Source organism: Stegostoma tigrinum, chromosome 1, assembly GCF_030684315.1.
Source record: "Stegostoma tigrinum isolate sSteTig4 chromosome 1, sSteTig4.hap1, whole genome shotgun sequence".
NCBI classification, from domain to species: Eukaryota; Metazoa; Chordata; class Chondrichthyes; order Orectolobiformes; family Stegostomatidae; genus Stegostoma; species Stegostoma tigrinum.
In genome coordinates, this window is record NC_081354.1 from 142,629,554 (window position 1) to 142,652,648 (window position 23,095).

At 41.4% G+C, this 23,095-nt stretch overlaps 1 protein-coding gene across 15 annotated transcripts in view; it reads right to left on the minus strand.

Annotated features, from left to right (window-relative positions):
• celf4 (CUGBP, Elav-like family member 4) overlaps positions 1-23,095 on the minus strand; it is a 1,237,212-nt gene that overhangs the window by 315,611 nt on the left and 898,506 nt on the right. For all 15 annotated transcript variants that reach the window (XR_009446241.1, XR_007247548.2, XM_048530893.2 and 12 more), the window contains exon 5: positions 17,025-17,104. Coding sequence is in view for 13 of the 15 variants with exons in the window: in XM_048530893.2 (XP_048386850.1) it covers positions 17,025-17,104 (80 nt within the window). In the remaining 2 variants the exon portion in view is untranslated. The remainder of the gene's footprint in view (positions 1-17,024; positions 17,105-23,095) is intronic.

Sequence of the window (23,095 nt, forward strand, 5' to 3'; positions counted from 1 at the left end):
GCAAAGCTCAGCACAAACTGAAAGAACTACATCTCATTTTCCGCTTGGGGACGCTGCAGCCCTCCAGATTCAATTTCAAGTTCAATAATTTTAAGGCCCAAACTCTCCCATGTTCCAATCCCTTGCCCCACACACCAGGCCTTGTTATCATATAGCCTGCTATAACACTATCAGTCTCCATTAACAACTACTCACTCCACAGCCAGATCATTATCAACCCGTTTGTCTGTCCACCTGTTCTTCCTTGTCTTTAGGCTCTATCCCATCGTTTACTCCCTACCCTGTCACCCTCCCTATTTTCTGCATAAAAACTGCGGTTTTCCCAGCCACCATCAGTTCTGAGGAAGGGTCACCGGACCCTAAATGTTAATTCTGTTTTTTTCTCTTCACAGAGGCTGACAGACCTTTTCTGCAACTTTTGCTTTTGTTCCAGCTTTGCTGCTTTGCCCTAGGGAACACAGGAAATAAGAACAAATATCTTGAAAAGAGGCCACTTTATAGAACAGGAGGCGCTGAAGGTCTTAAAATGAACAATGGTAGATAAGACCCTGGGCCTGATCAAGTGTATCTCAGGACATTGTGGGAAACTAGGGAAGTAATTGCAGTGCATTTGCAGAGATATTTGTATCTCAACAGCCATGGCTGAGATGCTGGAAGACTGGAGGCTGACTAATGTTGTGCCTTTATTTAAGAAATGCCACAAAACCCAGATACTATTGACTGGTCAGTCTGATGTCAGTAGTGGGTAAGTTGTCAGTAGGGATTCTGAAAGACAGAATTTTCATGCATTTGAGAGGCAAGGACTGATGACATGTAGCCAGCACAGCTTTGTGCGTGGGAAATCATGTCTCACAAACTTGATTGTGTTTTTCGAGGACATGACCAAGAAGACTGATGAGGGCAGAGCGATAGAAATTGTTTACATGGACTTCAGCAATGTCCAGCAAGGAAGATTGATTAGTAAACTTACTTCACATGGGATTCAGGGAGAGCTGGCTAATTGGATACAAAATTGACTCGATGGTTATTTTAGTATGTTGTCTTTCAGACAGGAGGCCTGTGACCAGCGGTGTTCCGCAGGGATTGGTACCAGATCCACTGTTGTTTGTCAGTTGTAGGACTTGGATGAGAATATAGGATACATCATCAATAAGTTTGCAGACAACATCAAAATGGGTAATTATAGTGGACAGTGAAGTAGGTTATTTCAGAGTACAGCAGATCTTGATTAGACGGGCCAATGGGCCGATGAGTTTAATTTAGATAAATGCGAGGTGTTGCATTTTGCTGAGACAAACTAGGGCAGGACTTACACAGTTAATGGTTCAGGGCCTGAGGACTGTTGTCAAAAAGAGAGACTTAGGAGTTCAGGTACATAGTTCCTTGGAAATGGGATCACAGGTAGACAAGAGGATGAAGAAGCCATTTGGCATGCTGGCTTTCATTGGTCAGACCATTGAGTATAGGAGTTGGGATGTCATGTTATAGCTGTACAGGACATTGGTAAGGCCTGCCACAGGTAGAATACTATTAACTCGGAAAAGGTGCAGAAAATGTTCACAAGGATGTTACCAGAACTGAAGCATTTGACTTATAAAGACAGGCTGGATAGGTGGGGCATTTTTCCCCCGAGCATAGGAGGTTGAGGGATGACCTTATAGAGGTTTACAAAATCACAAGGGACATAGAGAAGGTGAGTAGAGAAGGTTTTTCTCCAAGGGTAGGGCAATTCAAAACTAGAGGGCATAGGTTTAAGATCAGAGGGGAAAGATTTAAAAGGGACCTGAAGGAAAATTTGTCACACAGAGGGTGGTGCACATATGGAATGGACTGCCAGAGGAAGTGGTAGATAGCAGCTACAATTACAAACTTTAAAAGACATCTGGATGGGGACATGAATAGGATAGATTTGGAGGGATATGGGTCAAAAGCAGGAAACTGGGACTAGTTTAGTTAGAGAAACCTGGTTGTTATGGATGAATTGCACCAAACAGTTTGTTTCCATGCTGTATGACGATGCCTCTATGTCCGTGCCCAGTGTCATTGAAAAGGAAGCAATACATTGTTCTTTGGCACACTTGAGGTCTACTGCACCTGTTGGGCACTGCAGGAGCTGGAGTACATTATTAATCTCAAACAAGACATTTCATTTTAAATTTTGTTGTTTTACACTTTGTACATTTGCTATCTTTTACAATGAATCTTCAAGGGACTGGGATAATAGGAACTGCCGATGCTGAAGAATCTGAGATAACAGTGTGAAGCTGGATGAACACAGCAGGCCAAGCAGCATCAGAAAAACTGAAGAAGGGTCCCAACCTGAAACGTCAAGCTTTCCTGCTCCTCTGATGCTGCTTGGCCTGCTGTGTTCATCCAGCTTCAAGGGACTGGCATGCTTTTGCCAGTCTAATTGGTTTATTCTATTTAATTTGATTTAATTTGACTTAACTGTTTTTGAAGTGGCTTGAAAGAGCTTCTTCACACCATTCAAAGTTATACTGTCATCACAAATGAATGCTTAGGAATACATTGTGCCCTAAGTGCCATCTTGTGATCTCTGAGGTTAACAAGACTCAATGGAATAAAGTACATTCATCCAATGCCTTATCTTCCCACTTGATAAAGGCAATACTGTGCATCTTGTTGGTTGAAGATGCCATTTCATGTCATTTCACTCTGCTTAACTGGACAATAAGCCTACAGCAGACAACAAAAGGTAAAAGTGAACATATATTTACGATGATGCCATCTATAAGCCATGCTTGAGCACCCATGCTACCGATATGTCAGAATGTTTTCTTCTTCCTCTTCCTCATGTTGCAACCAGGTGCAGGCCTGCCCTTTGTAGCTGGGTTGGTCCGTGCCTGCTGTCTGGTACACCCTGGTAACACTGGAAACTTGGAGGTTCTTGCCTGCTGTCTTTGGGCTACAGAGCCCCACACTGCAAGAGTACCCAGACCAGGTACAGCCTCACCCTCCTCAGCTTGAGCTACTGAAGGCACTGAGGTCACAGGCAGTGGGGAAGTGAAGGGGCAGGGTAATTGTGAGTATAGTGAGAAGAAGCTGCTGGTGTGACAATTTGTTGCTCATTCTCCCTGTGGGTGCCTGATGGCACCACTTTGTCTCCTTAGAAGTGAAGTATGTGGAGTAGGGCTGAGCTACCATGTCCCTTGAGACACGTCACCATTGATGCTGAGGACCCATGGAGAGAGTTAGTGTTCTGCTAGACTGGATTCCAAGGCAGGCTCTATCCTTTCCATGGTGGCAGTGGGGAGGTGAGTGTATCATGGTGCTGTCAGGAGACCCGTGGTCCCGATCATGCTCTGGGGTCCTGAGATTAACTCTCACCAGACCAACTCAAATTTTCCAGTTCAAAACAGCTCACTTGATTGGCATCATATTCACTCCACTCCACTATTGATGCTTAGTAGCAGCATTGAGTATTATAAACAAGATGCACTGCAGAAATTCACCAGGAGTCCTTAGACAGCATCTTCTGGACCCATAGCCACTTCCACTGGAAGGACAAAAGCAGCAGTTAAATGGGAACACCCTACAAAGCTACTCACCATTGTGACTTTATCAGCATTTCTTCACTGCTGCTGGGTCGAAATCCTGGGATTCCCTCCCTAAGGGCATTGTGGGTCCATATACATCATGTAGGCTGCCGCAGTTCAAGAAGGCAGCTCACCCCTCACCTTTTCAAGGAAAACTAGGACAGACAACAAATACTGGCTCAGCCAGTGACATCCACAACTAACAAGTGAATTTAAAAAAACCATGCACTTACACAGTGGAGTCACCACAGTAGTGAAAACAATGAACTCCTCCAGCTTTTGCTCCACTGAGGACCCTTTGGCATTGCTGCCAGATGTTCGCCAGCCTCTCTCTGCAGATTGACAATAGCAACTAGAGCTGATTTCACAAGCTCATCTTCTACATTGGCCTCAGCAGGTCTCTGATTTCTGGCAGCCCTCTGAACTTCAGAGACCTGGGGCAATCCTTTCCCTACTGGGTGTGGGCACACGTCCATGATATGTTCACCAGATTGTACTGCCCAGTTTAATGGAGCTTGGATATCCATAGAACATAGAACATAGAACATTACAGCACTGTACAGGCCCTTTGGCCCTTGATGTTGTGCCGACCTGTCATACCGATCTGAAGCCCATCTAACCTACACTAATCCATGTACGTCCATATGCTTGTCCAATGATGACTTAAATGTACCCAAAGTTGGCGAATCTACTACCGTTGCAGGCAAAGCATTCCATTCCCTGACTACTCTTTGAGTAAAGAAACTACCTCTGACATCTGTCCTATATCTTTCACCCCTCAATTTAAAGCTATGCCCCCCTCGTGCTCGCCGTCACCATGCTAGGAAAAAGGCTCTCCCTATCCACCCTATCTAACCCTCTGATTATTTTATATGTCTCAATTAAGTCACCTCTCAACCTTCTTCTCTCTAACGAAAACAGCCTCAAGTCACTCAGCCTTTCCTTGTAAGACCTTCCCTCCATACCAGGCAACATCCTAGTAAATCTCCTCTGCACCCTTTCCAAAGCTTCCACATCCTTCTCAGAATGCGGTGACCAGAACTGTATGCAATACTCCAAGTGCAGCCGCACCAGAGCTTTGTACAGCTTCACCATAACCTCTTGGTTCCGGAACTCAATCCCTCTATTAATAAAAGCAAAAACACTGTATGCCTTCTTAACAACCCTGTCAATCTGGGTGGCATCTTTAAGGATCTGTGTACATGGACACCAAGATCTCTCTGCTCATCTACACTACCAAGAATCTTACCATTAGCCCAATACTTTGCCTTCCGGTTACTCCTACCAAAGTGCATCACCTCACACTTGTCTGCATTAAACTCCATTTGCCACCTCTCAGCCCAGCTCTGCAGCTTATATATGTCTCTCTGCAACCTTCAGCATCCTTCGTCACTCTCCACAACTCCACCGACCTTAGTGTCGTCTGCAAATTTACTAACCCATCCTTCTACGCCCTCATCCAGGTCATTTATAAAAATGACAAACAGCAGTGGACCCAACACCGACCCTTGCGGTACACCACTAGTAACTGGTCTCCAGGATGAACATTTCCCATCAACTACCACCCTCTGTCTTCTTTCAGCAAGCCAATTTCCCATCTAAACTGCTATATCTCCCACAATCCCATTCCTCCACATTTTGTACAATAGCCTATTGTGGGGAACCTTATCGAACGCCTTGCTGGAATCCATATGCACCACATCAACTGGTTTACTTTCATCTACCTGTTTGGTCACCTTCTCAAAGAACTCAATAAGGTTTGTGAGGCACGACCTTCCCTTCACAAAACCGTGCTGACTATCCCTTATCAAATTATTCTTTTCTAGATGATTATAAATCCTATCCCTTATAACCTTTTCCAACACTTTACCAACAACTGAGGTAAGGCTCACTGGTCTATAATTACCAGGGTTGTCTCTACTCCCCTTCTTGAACAGGGGAACCACATTTGCTATCCTCCAGTCATCTGGCACTCTTCCTGTAGACAATGACGAGTTAAAGATCAATGCCAAAGGCTCGGCAATCTCCTCCCTGGCTTCCCAGAGGATCCAAGGATAAATCCCATCCGGCCCAGGGGGCTTATCTATCTTCACACCCTGTAGGATTTCTGATACCTCTTCCTTGTGAACCTCAATCCCACCTAGTCTAGTAGCCTGTATCTCAGTATTCTCCTCAGCAACATTGTCATTTTCTAGAGTGAATACTGTTGAAAAATATTCATTTAGCGCTTCCCCTATCTCCTGTGACTCCACACACAACTTCCCACTACTATCCTTGATTGGCCCTAATCTTACTTCTGTCATTCTTTTATTCCTTAAATACCTATAGAAAGCCTTAGGGTTTACCCTGATCCTATCTGCCAACAACTTCTCATGTCTTCTCCTAGCTCTTCTGAGCTCTCTCTTTAGGTCTTTCCTGGCTACCTCGTAGCCCTCTAGTGCCCTAACTGAGCCTTCACATCTCATCCTAACATAAGCCTTCTTCTTCCTCTTGACCAGAGATTGTGCTTCCTTCGTAAACCATGACTCTCGCGCTCTGCAGCTTCCTCCCTGTCTGACAGGTACATACTTATCTCGGACACACAGGAGCTTTTCCTTGAATAGGCTCCACATTTCAAATGTGCCCATCCCCTGCAGTTTCCTTCCTCATCCTATGCTCCCTAAATCTTGCCTAATCTCATCATAGTTGCCTTTCCCCCAGCTATAACTCTTGCCCAGTGGTATACACCTATCCCTTTCCATCACTAAAGTAAACATAACAGAATTGTGATCGCTATCACCAAAGTGCTCACCTACTTCCAAATCTAACACCTGGCAGGGCTCATTAGCTAGTACCAAATCTAATGTGGCTTTGCCCCTTGTTGGCCTGTCTACATACTGTGTCAGGAAGCCCTCCTGTACACTCTAGACAAAAACTGACCCATCTATAGTACTCGAACTATAGTGTTCCCAGTCAGGATGAAAGACTCCAAGCTGGCAGAGGGTACAAATGAAGATCCTTCCCACTGAAGGATCCTTGGAAGTGGTGCTGATGCAAAGGGGCTGAGCCTTTTTCTCATTGAAGATTCCTGGTTGCTGCTGGTGTCTTCCGAAGGTGAGAAAAATAATTCACTGATGAGGGTGGAGAAAATCTTATGCAATGCAACATGTTGGCTTCGGGGCTCAACTACGAAGAGCAGATGACATTTTTACTTCCTGGGCTACTGGTGAATTGATGTCTCCCTGTCACCAATGGGAATGGTGCTGAATTCCGGTTCATTAAAGGGGCTGGCCACAACAACATGACACCACCCCCCTTCACCATGCCACCCATTTTGGCTCTCTAGGCCTGGGTTTGGACCAGCTTCCTGAGATAAAGAGACAAATCGAGTGTGAAAGGAGCAGGACCATGTGAGCTGGTGAGGAGGCAGTGCAGTGGGCAGGAAGGGATAGTCGTTTGAGAAGATGAGATAGATATAGGTTATCTGACATCAAGGCTTGTGGTCCATCACTCTTTGCCAGAGATGTGTGCAATTGCAGAATGAGACTGAATGACAGCATTATGAGTGTGAAGTAGCAGATATACCTCTCACACATGCAGCAAATGGGAGATCACTGAGTTGTTTTTTGTGGCACAGTCTGCTGCCCCCTTATGAGGTCCAACAGCATTTACCTGGGCCACCATCTGCACCCAGGCTGGGTGGCTCTGATGTGTTGGTCCCTGGTTTCATTCCCTGGGATGACCGTGTTCCTTCTTTCATTACCTCTTCCAGAAACATGTGCAACTTTCTATAAAATGGCAAGCCAACAGGGCTTCTTGGCTGACATCTTCCCTGCTGTACGAGGCTGTGGTCAAGTTCCTATCTTGCAGCATCTGGAGTGGGATTCAGCTTGCTATTATGCATGGCACCAAATCCCTCCAAGCCCAAGGCCTTGCCAGTGACCAGAAATTCAGGTTCGCTTGCCATGAGCTTTGACAAATAACTTGCACAAACATCACATTTGCATTGATAATGTGCTGGAAAGTACATAATTGTGTGAGAGAACTCAGCTGGGGCATTGGCAGATATGAGACCATCTAACATGCTATATTCCAACCATCAAGACTGTGTTAATTTCCTGAAATTCCTCATGACTTATAGTGTATTTTCATTATTTGACTTGAATTAACACATTCAACCAGCAAGATCATAGGGATGGTTTGGATGAAAAGTTCTCATGATCTTCTGGGGCTTGTGCAATTTTGTGGTCATTCACTTTCATACCTCAAAACAAAGAGGAATGATCAGGACTAATCAAAACCAAAAGTGGTAAAGGTTGTGAGCTACAGAGCTTGGCATCCAATTTCTGATCAGTGTTCTTGTTGGATGAAGTTTGTTCAAAAAGGTTCGAATAACAAAATCATCTTTTCTTCTTTTTTTGAGGACTTTCTGATGCAATATTCTTCCATTTACAGCACTCTTTTAAAAATCCGTTCAAGCTCTACTGATCTACTCACTCCATTTGAGTTTGTAAACTGTCTTTATATCTTGTTCATCCATATTATTTGGGTTTAAGCCTTAATTAGCCCTATTGAGAAGCCATGTATTTATTTAGTTTCATGTGGTCATTGTTTCCAGTCCATACTAAATCATATACAGCAGCTGTCCTCAATTTTGCTCACAGCTATTTCGAGAAACAATTACTCATCTGTAACAAGTTTCTTGTCTTTTCACCTCTTTCGGCTTGGTTGCCCCTGATCTGTTTATTTTAATTATATGATACAAAAGTTCTTGATTATTGCACTGGAATTTACTTTTCCTCTTGGTCTCTCAGGGGAAGTTACAAATCATAGAACATTACAGCACAGAAACAGGTCATTTATCTCATCAAGACTGCAACAGTACTTTTCTCCACATGAGCCCCATAATCTAACCATCCTCTGTGAAGGCTTTGACAATATAAGAGCTTAAGAAATAGGAGCAGGAATAGGTCATATGCCCCCAGAGCCTGTTCTGCATTCAGCACACCATGGTTAATCTTCTACTTCAATTTCTTTGGCATACAACAATCTGAATGTTTCAGATTTTTTTTATTCATTAACAGGATGAGAGTGTCTTTCTTTTATGCAGCACTTATTATCCATCCCTATTTGCCCAGACGGCAGTTGAAAATCAACCACATTGCTGTTGGTCTGGAGTCACATGTAGGCCAGACCAAGGAAGGATGGCAGTTTCCTTCCCTAAAGGACACTAATCAACCAGATGAGTTTTTCTGATAATTGGCAATGGATTCATGGTCATCACTAGATTATTAATTTGAGATATGTGTTGAATTCAAATTCCACCTGCTGCCCAGAATGTTATCTTGGTCTTGGGATTAACAGTGATAGTACCACTAGGCCATTGACTGCCCATCTGTCTCTGTTTAGAACTTGATTTTGCTATTTTAATGGAGGAAAGACTGTTCGTGTTGTAGCCTTTGAGTGAATTTTTCCTGTCCTTGAACTATGTGAACATTGGTGAGTCAGTTGGGAAAATATGACAAGACTAGAAAAATGAGATTCCTGAAGGTGAGAAAAAATATTTGATTTTCCACATGATGTTTGAATGGTGAAAGAAGGATCTTCCTAGTGAGCAGTGAGAGGCCCATTTCCACGTATTAACAATTCAGTATGACCTATTTTCATCTTCTTAATATGCAAGCAGCTGTTCTCCCCTGTGACAGAGAGAAACTAGACATTGGGATTTCCCACCATGATATGTTGAGTATGCACCTGGCAATTCAGTTAGCTGTTCCCTGGACCTCCATCATGTCCAGCATCCCAGGGAACATCCCATGGACAGCAACCTCCTGCCCACTTCCTAGCATTGGACTTGCACCTGCCTCGATACATCATTATGGTACATCTGTGGTCACTTGGGACAGGGATATCTACTTCAATGCTGCACTTTGGAGTATTGAAATGTTGCTACCAGTCAGCTTTACATGAGGGACAGGTACATGAATTGGAGCCAGAAGCAACTCAGGGCTTTTTGCTTGATCCCAGAACTCATTCACTTGGCAACAACTTAGATGCTCACAGTAACTTTAACACAACATCCTGTTCTCTGGCCAACGGGTCTGTCTCAGGCTTGCTGCAGTGCTCCAGTGAAGGTCAGCGCAAGCTGGAAGAACAACACCTTATTTTCCACCTGGGGACACTGCAGCCCTTCGGGCTCAATGTCAAGTTCAATAATTTTATGTCCCAGCCCCCTACTCCACACACCAGGCTTTGTTACACATGGTCTGCCATTACACACCACACAGTATTAGCCACTAACAGCCCCCATTAATAGCTATTCACCATTTTAGCCAGATCGTTATCCACATCCCCATCTATCGTTTACTCCTGATCTCCTCCTTCCCCATACTATCTTCTGCATATAAACCGACATTTTCCTTGCTACTTTCACTGCTGATGTAGGGTAACTTGACTCAAAACGTTAACTCTAATTGCTCTCCACAGATGCTGTGAGCACTGCTGAGCTTTTTCAGCAGTTTTGATATTTGTCTTTGTTCACAGTAACAAAGAACAAAGAACAAAGAAAAATTACAGCACAAGAACAGGCCCTTTGGCCTCGAAGCCTGCACCGATCTAGATCCTCTATCTAAACCTGTTACCTATTTTCCAAGGATCTGTATCCCTCTGCTCCCTGCCCATTCATGTATCTGTCTAGATACATCTTAAATGACGCAATCGTGCCTGCCTCTACCACCTCCGCCAGCAACACGTTCAAGGCACCCACCACCCTCTGCATAAAGAACTTTTCACGTATATCTCCCTTAAACTTTTCCCCTCTCACCTTGGAATCGTGACCGCTTGTAATTGAGTCCCCCACTCTGGGAAAAAGCTTTTTGCTATCCACTTTGTCTATAAACCTCATGATTTTGTAGATCTCAATCAGGTGTCAACCTCCATCTTTCTAAATAATCCTAATCTACTCAACCTGTCTTCATAGCTAGCACCCTCCATACCAGGCAACATCCTGGTGAACCTCCTCTGCACCCTCTCTAAAGCATCCACATCCTTTCGGTAATGCGGCGACCAGAACTGTACACAGTATTCCAAATATGGTCGAACCAAAGGCCTATACAACTGTAACATGACCTGCCAACTCTTGTACTCAATACCGCGTCCGATGAATGAAAGCATGCCATATGCCTTCTACCCACCTACATTGCCACCTTCAGGGTACAATGGACCTGAACACTCAGATCTCTCTGTGCATCAATTTTCCCCAGGGCTTTTCCTTTTACCATATAGCTCACTCTTGAATTGAATCTTCCAAAATGCATCATCTCACATTTGCCTGGATTGAACTCTATCTGCCATTTCTCTGCCCAGCTCTCCACTCTATCTGTATTCTGCTGCATTCTCCGACAGACCCCTTCACTATCTGCTACTCCCACAGTCTTAGTGTCATCTGCAAACTTGCTAATCAGACCATCTATACCTTCCTCCAAATCATTTAAGTACATCACAGACAACAGTGGTCCCAACATGGATCCCTGTGGAGTACCACTGGACACAGTTCTCCATTTTGAGAAACTCTCTTCCACTACAACTCTCCGTCTCTGTTGCCCAGCCAGTTTTTTTAAATCCATCTAGCTCGTACACTCTGGACCCCATGCAACTTCACTTTCTCCAACAGCCTACTATGGTGAACCTTATCAAACACCTTACTGAAGTCCATGTACATGACATTCACAGCCCTTCCCTCATCTATCAGCTTTGTCACTTCCTCAAAGAATTCTATCAAGTAGGTAAGACATGACCTTCCCTGCACAAAACCATGCTGTCTATCACTAAAGACCATTTTCTTCCAAATGGAAATAGATCCTATCCCTCAGTATCTTCTCCAGCAGCTTCCCCACCTCTGATGTCAGGCTCACCGGTGTATAATTACCTGGATTATCCTTGCTCCTCTTCTTAAACAAGGGGACAATGTTAGCAATTCTCCAGTCCTTCGGGACCTCACTCGTGTTCAAGGATGCTGCAAAGATATCTGTTAAGGCTCCAGCTATTTCCTCTCTTGCTTCCCTCAGTAAGTGGGATAGATCCATCCAGACCTGGGGACTTGTCCACCCTAATGCCTTTTAGAATACTCAACACTTCCCCCCTCCTTATGCCGACTTGACCTAGAGTAATTACACATCTATTCCTAACCTCAACATCCGTCATGCTCCTCTCCTCAGTGAATACTGACACAAAGTACTCATTACGAATGTAACTCATTTTCTCTGGCTCCTCGCATGACTTCCCTTCTTTGTCCTTGAAGGGGCCAACCCTTTCTCAAATTACCATCTTGCTCCTTATATATGAATAAAAGGCTTTGGGATTTTCCTTAACCCTATTTGCTAAAGCCTTGACCCTGTCTTGTCTTGGCTTTTTGTGCTTTGCCACATCACTCAGAGCTAATAGACTATTTCTGTCTTGCCTTGCCTCTTCATAGAACATAGAACATAGAACATTACAACACAGTACAGGCCCTTTGGCCCTCGATGTTGTGCTGACCTGTCATACCGATCTCAAGCCCATCTAACCTACACTTTCCTATGTACGTCCATATGCTTGTCCAATGACGACTTAAATGTACCTAAAGTTGGCGAATCTACTACCGTTGCAGGCAAAGCATTCCATTCCCTTACTACTCTCTGAGTAAAGAAACTACCTCTGACATCTGTCCTATATCTTTCACCCCTCAATTTAAAGCTATGCCCCGTCATGCTCGCTGTCACCATCCTAGGAAAAAAGCTCTCCCTATCCACCCTCTCTAACCCTCTGATTATTTTATATGTTTCAATTAAGTCACCTCTCAACCTTCTTCTCTCTAATGAAAACAGCCTCAAGTCCCTCAGCCTTTCCTCGTAAGACCTTCCCTCCATACCAGGCAACATCCCAGTAAATCTCCTCTGCACCCTTTCCAAAGCTTCAGGCAGGCACAAAGCCAAATGGCTTTACCAGCAATGATCAGTCAAGGAGGTGTCATGTCACTGGGAGGCAATAAGTTATGTCAATCTCTCACCTGTACCATGTGTAAGAAGGAAACATACTACATTTGCTTCAACCAAATGACCCATGTCTGAAAGTTTAAGGGCAGCGGTCCTCAGTAAAGTCAAGGGGGACTGTTATCAGTGAGGGGCATGGGCAGAGTAAGTCAAGGATATTGTCCGATATCAGTCTAGGTGCTTGAACATAGCCAGTCAGTGCTTGCAGCAGACAGGGACGGGGCACCAAATCATTACTGTCCGAGGAGTGGATCACTGTCAGTCCTCAACAATGAAAGATTTTATATGAAGGAAACAACAGTGTTCCTTTCGACACAGTTCATGGATGGTAGAGCTCTAAGGATGGGTATCCTGTGTAGCTTGATTCTTGCAGCTCAGTTGATGAGACAAGTGATGATGGAGAGTGGATGTATATTTACAAATATGAGCTTCTACTTCTTAAATTATTTTATTTTATGATGTGGGTAATGCTGACTAAGCTGATTCTTACTGTCACTTCCTAATTGCCCAGACCACAACTCAGAGTCAACAACATTGGTGTGGAGTCTGGAATCACACGTAGGCCAGACCTGATGAAGATGGTTCATCACGGTCCTAAAGGATGCTAGTGAACCAGATAGGTTTTTGTGGCAATCAGCAATGGTATCTTGGTCACCAGTGGCTAGATTTTTAATGGAATTCATGGGGATTTGTTCCTATGCCCCAGAATATTACTGTGGGCTTTGTGGTTCTATTCCAGTGACATTACCACTGCGCCACTGCCTTCCCTTAATTTCAGCCATGCCATGTAAAGGATCACATTCAAATGCCCTCAGAGACTTTTCCTTTTTGTTTCTTCCCACTATGCATATTATGAAGGACTATTCCTGGCTGGCAGTGATTGACTTGGTGTACAGCTTTGTTTTAAATACGGCACTTGATGTAGAAATCCCAGAGAGTCCTGGTAATGGTAATTACTTCTAGAGCTTGCGAGTTTATGATAGCACTAGAATTGTGCCATCAAGATGTGGTGTATGAATAATGAGGTGAGAGTGGAGAATTGTGAGAGATAAACTGCTAAAGCACATGGAGAGAGACCATTGTGAACTTGCACGAAATTTACTTTGAACTGATTTTTGGTAAAATTCACCCCATGAATCCAGCAATTCTAACAGTGAGTTTGGATTCTCCAATATGCTGAGATTACCATCTGGAAATTGCTGTCCGTTATCCAATGTTTGTATAGATGGTGTGCTTTTTGAAGACCTCCCAAAGTGCCATCCCTAAGTAACCATTGCACTTCATAAAGACTTTCAACCTTGAAAATTTACACTTTGTTGAATTAGGTGTAACTGGGTTTTTATTGGCACACTAAGTTAATGATAACTGCTAAACATCCCTGTTGGCTCTGATGAGCAAATATTGAATTTGTGCAATGGCCAGTTTGATATAAAACTTCATATCTTATTTTTAAGAAAGCAATTAAAATGTATTTTTATCTCTAGCTTAGCTTTTATCTAAGTCCAACTATGTATTGCTATTCGATGTTTGAAATGATAAGTGATAAGTTTTCAGTTGCTGTCTATGGGAATATTTTATTGTGATTGGCTGCTTACATTGCATTACATTACAAACTCTGCTGAATTTATTACAAATGAAAAGAATGTTTAAAATGTGAGCCTGAAATAGGCAAAGGAATAGGGTAGTGCTGTAAATTTCATATTCCCTGAAAGTACTTAAGATTTTTTTCACCAGAAACAAGGTGAGGAGAATATTATTCTTAGATGGTGACAGCTATAGCTAGACTAACAAGGAGCAATGGACAAATGAGGCCTAGTGGAATAGTAACTGGACAGATACTTAAATCAACAACTATACTACAAAGCTATGGCAGACTTTTCATTTATCTTTGTTTAATTAAGATGTCTGCTGAAAAGTTTGGAAGTAGAATAGAAGTTACTTTGGCGAATCAATCCATGGTTCAACATTTTGATAACTAATAAGGAGACTGGGCCAAATGCTATTTATGAGCAAGCTTGTTAACATTGTTTTTTTGTTTTATGACCAGCCTTAGACATAAACAACTGGTCATGGGCAAATACAACTAATGAAGCTCCTTGAAAGTTAGTCTGAAGGCTAGAGATATAATTGTTCTTGGGAGAATGGAGTGAGGAAAGAATGATGTAAGACTTAGTTAAATGAAGACAGATGATATGCACAAAGGCTCAAGAAGCTAACAGCAGGTGAATGACATTAAAATTCTTCAAACCAAGGTTTCAACAAAGATATCATTGTTTTAAAGATGTTTTGAAATAAACTAAGTCTTTGCGGTGCAAAATTGACTTGTTATTAATCTATCTAACTCCACCCGAGAAAAAAAACTTAATAAGTAAGAGCTCTTGAGAGATTTCAGTTTAATAGGTGGTAGAGAGATACTCCTAAGGGTAGTTCCATGTTCACATCCTTGACTAGTTTGAGAAATTGTTAGGGAATAAGACATCTAGAGGAAAAGTGGAATAAAAAGAAAAAAAATGAGCTATGTATGCCAGACACCCTGCCTGATCTTGACTGATGCTTGCTACTGGTCTTATGTTCTGCTGCATCACTAGTGCTATATCCTGTTTTGAACTTTGACTAAACTCCACATAACTATCCTGTTGGTTGCCGTTGACCCTGATTGAAAGACTAAAATAACCACAAATGCCTGGAAATCCCCTTGACTGGGCACAAGATTTAAACTCCATTAGGAATGGGCAAGTTTATATCACAGAGATTGCTTTATTTTTGTGGGAAGTTTGTCTTGAGATCCAACTCGAGCATCATTATTTGCTTCTGACCAAAATATCTAGGTCCAAAATTTAATTTTAAAGGTTTATAAGATGTTTCCTTGGTAGTTTAACTCCCATTCCTGTAAGATTCATATTTTTGTTAATAATCCATTTCACCTTCCTTCAAATTTAATTCATTTAAGACAATTTCCCTCAATTTGAATATTTTAGAAAAATTCATATGAATAATGCTGTACGGCCCATTTTATCTTATCCCAGCAGAATGCCAATCTTTTTATCTTCTGTAATAGCTCTACCATCCCTTGATTAAATTTAATGTTTAGTTTGAAGCCTGGCATTATGTCAACTCAAAGAAATTGCATTGATGCTCCAGTCAAGATTCTATGCTGAGGTCTTTGGTTGAGGTCTAAATTACACCTGTACAGCACCGAGACAAGAGTTAGCAATCATGGAATGTAATGTTCATTTTTACAAAGAATGCCTCCTAAATTTCACCAAACAATAGATATATGCCTAAGAGTCAGCAGTATGCATTGTTATTTTACATAAATTCTGATTAAATGGAAATCCCACTTGTATAATATTATGTTGTGATATTTAATAAATAATACTAATTTATAAATTGCCCCAGATCATGACAAAAACATTGGCTTTTAAGCTTCAAAATTCCTTTCCATAAACAGTAATATACCAAGTAGAAAATACTAATTTCAGTAGAAGTGGTTGCCATTTTAAATTGTGAAAAATAAGGTTTGTTTGTTCATTGCGTTCATTTTGCAAACTTTTCATTTAATTTTATGGTAATTGGTGGGCTAATTGGTGTGCCACAGTATTTGAACACATTTTGACTCTCCTAGCATAGATGTAAAATGTCAGCAATTTTCACAAGTAGCAAACCCAATACTGAGTTGCCTCAGGCCAGTCCAAGGAAAACCTGAAATACTCATGTGAACTTTACAAACTAAACGTAAAAGCAGTTTTTTTTGTATGTACTATGCATGATGACATAGTTGATGCTCATACATAATGCTTCTAAAAATGTTTCCCATTATAAAATCCATTTACTTCCCAAAAATAGAGTATTTCAGCTTGAGTAGAATTTGACAAATGTACTCTGTAAACTTATTCACTCATCTTTTGGTACCAAAATCCTTCGTGACTGAATTATGTGATTATAATTAATGCAAATTACAGTGAATGGTTAAACCTTTATCACATTTCCTCATCTCTACTGCCTGCTTAAGAGAGCAGTAACAAGTACACATTATTATCATAAAGAGTAAGTTGCAGTGGCTTAAATGTAATCCAAGTATAATTCTCACGTGCATTTTATAGAAACTCCAAGTCCATCCCATTGGAGATGCCTCCTAAGCACAATCATAGCAGTGATGGAGAGAAAGCAACATAATTCAAGCACCGCAGAGTTACCATTAGCCAATATGAGCTCTTGCTTCAGACAGAAAAGGCCACAAAAGAAAGAGGTGCAATATTCTTTTCTAAGATGTTGTGTTGATGACAATGAAAATGCCCAGATAATTTTTAGTTGAATAAAAGTGAAAATCAGCATTTTCTTGATGACATGTCATTATCAGTAATGTAGATTTTGTTTTCCATATTACCTTTAAATTGCTTCGGGATTTGTTGAATAATGTAAGAATTTAAAACAATTCAATTTCTCTGCTTGTACTTACTGGCATCGTCTGGCTACCATGTAAGGCGTTGATGGCTGCCTGGGCTTCTGCATGTGCGGAAAATTTCACAAATGCACATCCTGTGGTGGGGAAAGAAAAGGACAGACTGCTGAACTGTAAAGACTGTAGCTTCTTGGGATATACTGGAGATGCTTTCCTCAACACAAGCATCACTCTTTAAAAAACTGTTGGATTATGAGAGCTTTTACAGTCATCGATAACCAGTAATAAATATAACAACTAGAAGTTAGTAAATTAATTGACCAGTGTGTTATTAACCTAATTTCTTTACATACACTGCACTCTGAGAAAATATTTAATCAGTCCAGTCTAGTTCTGCTTTGCTGAGGTGCAGGTAGCCTTCAATAACAAAATAAATTCTGAGATTAAATTTTAATATTTAGTACATCATCTGGTATATTCATACATAAAATTAAGTTTTCATACTGTATAGTTTATATTTTTAAGTAACAATGTGCATTATCTTTCCTGATGAAAATGAATAGCAATTTCACTGACCGATAAAATGCTCAACAACTAAACATGCTGATGATCACACTTTCAACTTTGGAGTTGGAGAGTAATGCCAACACTCATCATAATTAAACGCAGACCACAGTTTGACAATAAGAGTCTGAGCTGTTCTTAAATTTTTGCTGCTACAGTTGAACACCACTGTTTCTATCTAATGCACAATGTTAGATTCATGGTAATTCATTCCATGAGATAAGGCTTTGAGTTGAGAGTTCAGAGTCCATGTGGAATATTATACTTTGTGAGTTGGTTCTTCATTTGGCTTCACCATTGCACTGTCAATCAAGTCTACATTGTTAATTGTCAGCATTTCATCTCATCAGCCATTGCTATGCCACTCTGAAATGATAAGATGACATCTATATCGGGTAGAATTTTGCGATCATTCTCTGTTGGCGTTATTACAGTTCCCCCAAAATAAATGTTAAAATAATTTATAAAACACTAGTGTTGCAAGCAAATATTCCCAAGGAATGATTCCAAGGATTCAGAAATTTATTTGAATAAACAAATAGTCTGCTGACAAATAATGCTATCATTTGACAGTTGCTCAAACTTGCTAACAAACTCACTCAAGGGACTGAGACAGTTTTCAGACACTGCTCGTGAAACTTTGTCAATAAACTTGCCTTAGCTTAGGAAGTAGTCTTTAGCTGGCTTTTGTTTTATTATGGAAGCATTTGTGCTTGAGATTTCCAAGCCTGTGCAGTATATTAACTAAATGTAAGAAATGTGAATGAAATCATGGTGAAAGATGCAGAGAAAAAGGGAGGGAAAAATCAGTTAGTGCGTGGGGACTGTGAATGAGGTCAAGATTGGTCTCAGACATGAATTCCAGCATAACTGAATAATTTAATGCCACCCACTGTCTATATTCACATATTATACAATTTAAAAATTTGCATGTTTTTCAAGAGTGGCAAGGAAGAAAAGAAACTAATGTTGGAAGCTTTGTTCAGAAAGCTGATGTTTCTGAGGACGATTTCATGTAGATAATGTTTTTGATAGCTCTTAATTGCAGCTTTTGTCCAACATAGGAAAGCTGTCTTTTTAAATTTGCAACGTAAAGAAAAACTTTCTAAAGCACAACCATCTAAAACTGGTCTTACCCTTAGTCATTAGTATATCTTCTGACAGTTTATATTGGGTTGTCAGATCCACTTCACTTTCTGCACAGTGAATATGTCATTTCAAAGATCCATCAAAATGAATAATAAGGTCTTCAATTATCCTAACCCATTCACATTAGAAGTATTAAAAGCACCTCATTATGACATCAAGCTCCATTAACATCCCTGAGCCTTTTGTAGTACCATCAAGATATTCTTGCACAGTCAATTGGAAACAGAAGAAACATTAACTGAGCAGAGCATAGTGTGGCCAATAAGTTTTACCAATCTTTCTAAATGCCATTTTAAATTAATATGCAACGGATGACTCATGCAAGTGATTACTGTGTGAATGTAGGACACCTCTGCTTTTTGTTTCAGGTCACTTGCTGCTAACTTTTACGCTAATATATAACTACAGGAGTAAGGGGAGAAGGAGGGAACTGCAGTTCAATAACAGGCATCAGATAGAAAGGTGACTCAGTGACTGTGGGCTAAGCAGCAGGAGGACAAAATTATCCGATCCTTTGCAACTGCAGATGCTATCTGTTTCTTTTTATTTCTACATTTGACTTTGTAGTAATTCTCTGAGGTAAGGAATATAAGTCTCAGAAACTAACTCCAGTTACCCTCACACAGCTCACAAGGGTGATGTGAGCATTCCAAGATCAGGTAAGAAAAGTCAAGAGATAACAAGGTGTAGAGCTGGATGAACACAGCAGGCCAAGCAGCATCAGAGCAGCAGGAAAGCTGACGTTTTGGGCCTAGACCCTTCATCAGAAATGGGGGAGGGAAAGAACGTTCTGAAATAAATAGGGGGCGAGGGTGAGATGGATCGAAGCTGGATAGAGGAGAAGATAGGTGCAGAGGAGACAGATAGGTCAAAGAGGCGGGGATTGAGCCAGTAAATGTGAGTGTAGGTGGGAAAGTAGGGAGGGAATAGGTTAGTGCGGGGAGGACAGACAATCAAAGCAGAATACTGGGTCAATGGAAAGATTCTTGGTAGTGTGGATGTGCAGAGGGATCTTGGTGTCCACGTACATAGATCCCTGAAAGTTGCCACCCAGGTTGATAGTGCTGTTAAGAAGGCTTACGGTGTGTTAGGTTTTATTGGTAGAGGGATTGAGTTCTGGAGCCGCGATGTCATGCCTACACTGTACAAAACGCTAGTGCGGCCTCATTTGGAATATTGCGTGCAGTTCTGGTCGCCTCATTACAGGAAGGATATGGAAGCATTGGAAAAGGTGCAAAAGAGATTTACCAGGGTGTTGCCTGGTCTGGAGTGAAGTCCTTATGAAGAAAGGCTGAGGGACTTGTGTCTGTTCTCATTGGAGAGAAGAAGGCTAAGAGGGGATTTAATAGAGACATACAAGATGATCAGAGGATTAGATAGGGTGGACAGTGAGAGTCTTTTTCCGAGGATGATGACTTCAGCTTGTATGAGGGGGCATAGCTACAAATTGAGGGGTGATAGATTTAAGACAGATGTCAGGGGCAGGTTTTTTACTTAGAGTGTGGTAAGGGCATGGAACGCCCTGTTTGCCAATGTAGTTAACTCAGCCACATTAGGGGCATTTAAACAGTCCTTGGATAAGCATATGGATGATGATGGGATCGTGTAGGGTAATGGGCTTAGATTAGTTCACAGGGCGGCGCAACATCAAGGGCCGAAGGTTCTGTTCTGCGCTGTAATGTTCTATGTTCTATGATCTATGTTCTACGTCTGTCTCCTCTCCACTTATCTTCTCCTCTGCCCATCTTCGATCCTCCTCCCCCTCTCCCTATTTATTTCACAACTCTCTTCCCCTCTCCCATTTCTGTTGAAGGGTCTAGGCCCAAAACGTCAGCTTTCCTGCATGTAAGATGCTGCTTGGCCTGCTGTGTTCATCCAGCTCAACACTTTGTTATTTTGGATTCTCCAGCATCTGCAGTTCCTATTATCTCTGAAGAAAAGTCAAGCTGTTGGTTTACTTTCTGGTCCAGCTAGGCCGACCTCATGGACCAGAACACTAAAATCAAGATAATAAGGCAGTGAAGGAAAGAACTGCAGCATTGATTTATGCATTCATAAGCTTCTTTTTGCAATGGCATACATCACAAATCGGCAACCCCAAACTGGAAAATAGAGCAAATTAATGTGGATGCTGGAATTCAGTCAAAAAACTAAAATGCAGGATTGACTCAGCAGACTTAGCAGCAACTGCAGAGAAACACACATTTTCAGATTGATTTTCTTTAGAACAATTTCCAAACTTAACAAGTCCCAATTTCAGATATTCCTATTTATAGGAACACAAGTGAATCTCAGTTAAAGTCCATTCCCTGCATTCAATGACACACACATTGTTAAGTTGCTAAGGTATTAATTTGAAGACCTTTCCAAAGCAAAAGCCAACAGATCTCAATAAAACCGATCATTCCAAATTACAGATTTGTGATTAGAATGATCAGTATACTTAGACTCATTGGTACCAGAAAGACATTTTTAAGAAACTGTTTTTATTTATGAAATAATGTAGTTGGAGACATCAAAAATTTCAGATCCAAATTTTATTTTCTAGAGAGTAGTGTCCGTTTAACTGAGGCACAATTCCACTCTTTAGTTTAGTTCAGGAATGAGAGTCATAGGAACTAGCTGTAACAAAATGGGATGGTTGCCTTTAACAGGGCGTCAGTTTGCTTTAACGTTGAGAATTTCTTTTAGGAAAACGCATTATTGGTCTGAGGAAGGAACACAGCAGGGCACTCACATTCATAGTTTGACTGTTTCATTTATATGTAGTCTTTACTGGAGTGAGTAGTATTTCCATGGCAATCTGTAAGGGTAACATTCCTAAAATGAAGCCTTCAGTCATATTTGCAATCTCTGAAGAGAAGAATATAATGCTGTTGAAAGCAAGGGATATAGAACATTGATTGGCTCATGCAGGGAATTGTTTGGCCAGGATCTCACAAAATACAAAAGAAAGAGACCGTGAGGATGTACTGGCATGAGCTAACGGGCAGGAAACAGTGGGTATGGATAATGGCTCCTTTTCGGATTGGTAATCTGTAGCCACAAGCATTAGTGCCAGGACTACAACTGTTGACAATATATAACAATGACATGGAAGAAGGAAGTGAACATATTGTAGCCAAAATTTGCAGATGAAACAAAAACAGATGGAAAGCTAAGTTGTGAGAGGAATACCAACAGTCTACAGAAGAATTTTGGTCGGTTAAATAAGTTGGTAAATAGTTAGCAAATGGAGTATAATGCTGGTAAATATGAAGTTGTTCATTTTGGAAGGGAGAACAAAAGAACAGCATATTAATTAAATGGAAAAAAAACTGCAGAAAGCTGCAACACAGAGGGACTTGGGGGTACTTGAACGTGAAACACCAAAAGTTGCCTTGCTAGTATAGAAGGTAATCAGGAAGGCTAATGGAATGTTGGCCCTTATTTCAAGGGTGCTGGAGGGCAAGAGTAGGGAAGTCTTGCTGCAACTGTAAAAGTGCTTGTGAGACCATATCTGGAATAAAGTGAGTAGTTTTAGTGTTTTTTAAAGAAAAGTATTTCATTGCAGCGAAGGTTCACTACATTGAACTCAGTATGGAAGGATTGTCTTATGAGCAAAAGCTGAACAGGTTGGGACTCTACTCTCTGCAGTCTAGACAGGTGAACTCATCGAAGGATTCATAAAAAACTTGACAGGGTAAATGCCTAGAGGAGGTTTCCCCTCATGGGAAAGTCAAGAACCAGAGGGCATAATCTCAGGATAAACTGGTACCTATTTAAGACTGAGATGAGAAAGAATTTCTTTTCTCAGGGAGTTGGGAACCTTTGGAATTCTTTGCCACAGACAGCTGAGGGGACACAATCATGTATATATTTAAGGCTGAGATAGCTAGGTTCTTGATCAGTAACGGAATCCAGGGTGTTAAAGTAAGGGCAGTAAAGTTGCCAGAATAAGGTCAGATCAGCCATGACCTTATTCAATGGTTGAACAGGCCCGAGGGGACGAACAGCCTGCTCTTGCCTCTATTACTTATAGTCTTATGGGTTTATGGTCTTAGGGCCTTGATGTAGCACTTCCATGCCCTCACAACTGCTCTAGCCCGGGCAGTAGTAATAGATTTGTAGACAGTGCACAGCAGCACGAGCAACCAGAAAAGGACAGATGGACAACAAGGTGCCTCTCAAAATGACTCATCATTATCCATACCATTCTACTGCTCAACTCGAAAATAATTAACAGTGCCAGAAGGCAAAGTGAACTAAGAAATACCACAACAACTCAATAGGTACCTGCAGTTGCAAGCATGTAATCTAATCCTATGGAGAGACATAATGAGACATCCTTATCCCTGGATGTATGGAGAAAATCCAACTGTCACTTCCTTCCTATTTTGGTAGCACTAAGGGAAGCATTTGTGTAATTAGTAAGA